The sequence below is a fragment of the Monoraphidium neglectum genome (assembly GCF_000611645.1).
Source record: "Monoraphidium neglectum strain SAG 48.87 unplaced genomic scaffold scaffold04277, whole genome shotgun sequence".
Lineage (NCBI taxonomy): Eukaryota > Viridiplantae > Chlorophyta > Chlorophyceae > Sphaeropleales > Selenastraceae > Monoraphidium > Monoraphidium neglectum.
Genome location: NW_014009352.1, coordinates 3,883 through 4,918, shown reverse-complemented (window position 1 = coordinate 4,918; position 1,036 = coordinate 3,883). Strand labels below are relative to the sequence as shown.

The window sequence follows — 1,036 nt, the reverse complement described above, 5'->3', positions numbered from 1 at the left end:
GAGGGAGCGACAGCGATGCAGGAGGGAATGTGGGAGGAGGGGGTGGCGAAGATTTGGGTTTGTGTGCAGAGCGATACCTTGTAAGAATGACAAGGCGACCCGCTGCCCAGACAGCAACCAAGGGCTGCGCATGCCTTGTGCACGCATCAAAACCCAATTGGGTACAACGTGCCCTCTCGGCCGCGACCGGAGCCCTCATGTTCCCCCGCGCCAGCCTTCGTCCCTCAGGCCAACCCCTCCAGGCGTTGCTCACAGCCACTCCAGGCAGGGCAGGTCACAGATGAAGTCTGGCAGCTCCACTAGGTGGTTGGACGGCAGCCAGCTGGACAGAGACCGGGGGGGGGGGGGAGGGAAAAGGGGGGTCCAAGGTTGAAGGTGGGACAGTTGGGTTGGCAGCTCAACATAGAGGGTGCGGATGATGATGGGCCAGCAGCCGCAGGTCGAGGCGTGTCGCGCCAGTGTCTTCCATGTGAGGTCCTTTGACTGCCCCCGCCCTCCATTATCACACCATCACACAAAGGGGGTCGGGCTCTCACAGCTTCTTGAGGGCTGTGAGGCGCGTCATGGCGGAGGGCAGGGTGCCGGAGCGCAGCAGGTTGCCACCCAGCCACCTGGGGGGGGGGCGAGGGGCAGGAGGAGCAGGGGTGGGTGGAGAGGTGGTGCACATAAATGGGTGGGTCGCTGATTCTTTGCCCGCGCTTGGCGCCAAGGCACAGGCTGCCGAACAAAGGCACAGCAGCAGCTGTCTGACCGTGTCATTCCGCCAAACAGCAGCACCCATGCGGCTCATTGCCCTGCTTGTCCATCTCCTTGTTGCAAGGACTTCCGAATGGGGGGGCGGGGCGGCCTCACAGGGAGTCCAGGTGCTGCAGGCGCTCCACCTCTGGGGGCAACGCCCTCAGCCCGTTGTTGCTCAGCCACAGCTTGGTCAGCCGCCCCAGGCTGCCGATGTCGGGTGGCACCACAGCCAGGGCCCGGCCGTCCAGCACGCTGCCACGTCATGTTGCACAAGGTGGGGGGGGGGGGTGAGTGGGAA

The 1,036-nt window shown here is 64.6% G+C and overlaps 1 protein-coding gene across 1 annotated transcript in view; it reads right to left on the bottom strand.

Moving 5' to 3' along the window:
• Nucleotides 1-536: 536 nt before the first annotated feature.
• MNEG_14132 (peptidyl-prolyl cis-trans isomerase, FKBP-type) overlaps nt 537-1,036 on the bottom strand; it is a gene marked incomplete at both ends in the record, with an annotated part of 1,399 nt that continues 899 nt past the window's right edge. Inside the window, 2 exons of the mRNA XM_014037397.1 lie at nt 537-611; nt 853-990. Of these exons, the coding sequence (XP_013892851.1) occupies nt 537-611; nt 853-990 (213 nt within the window). The remainder of the gene's footprint in view (nt 612-852; nt 991-1,036) is intronic.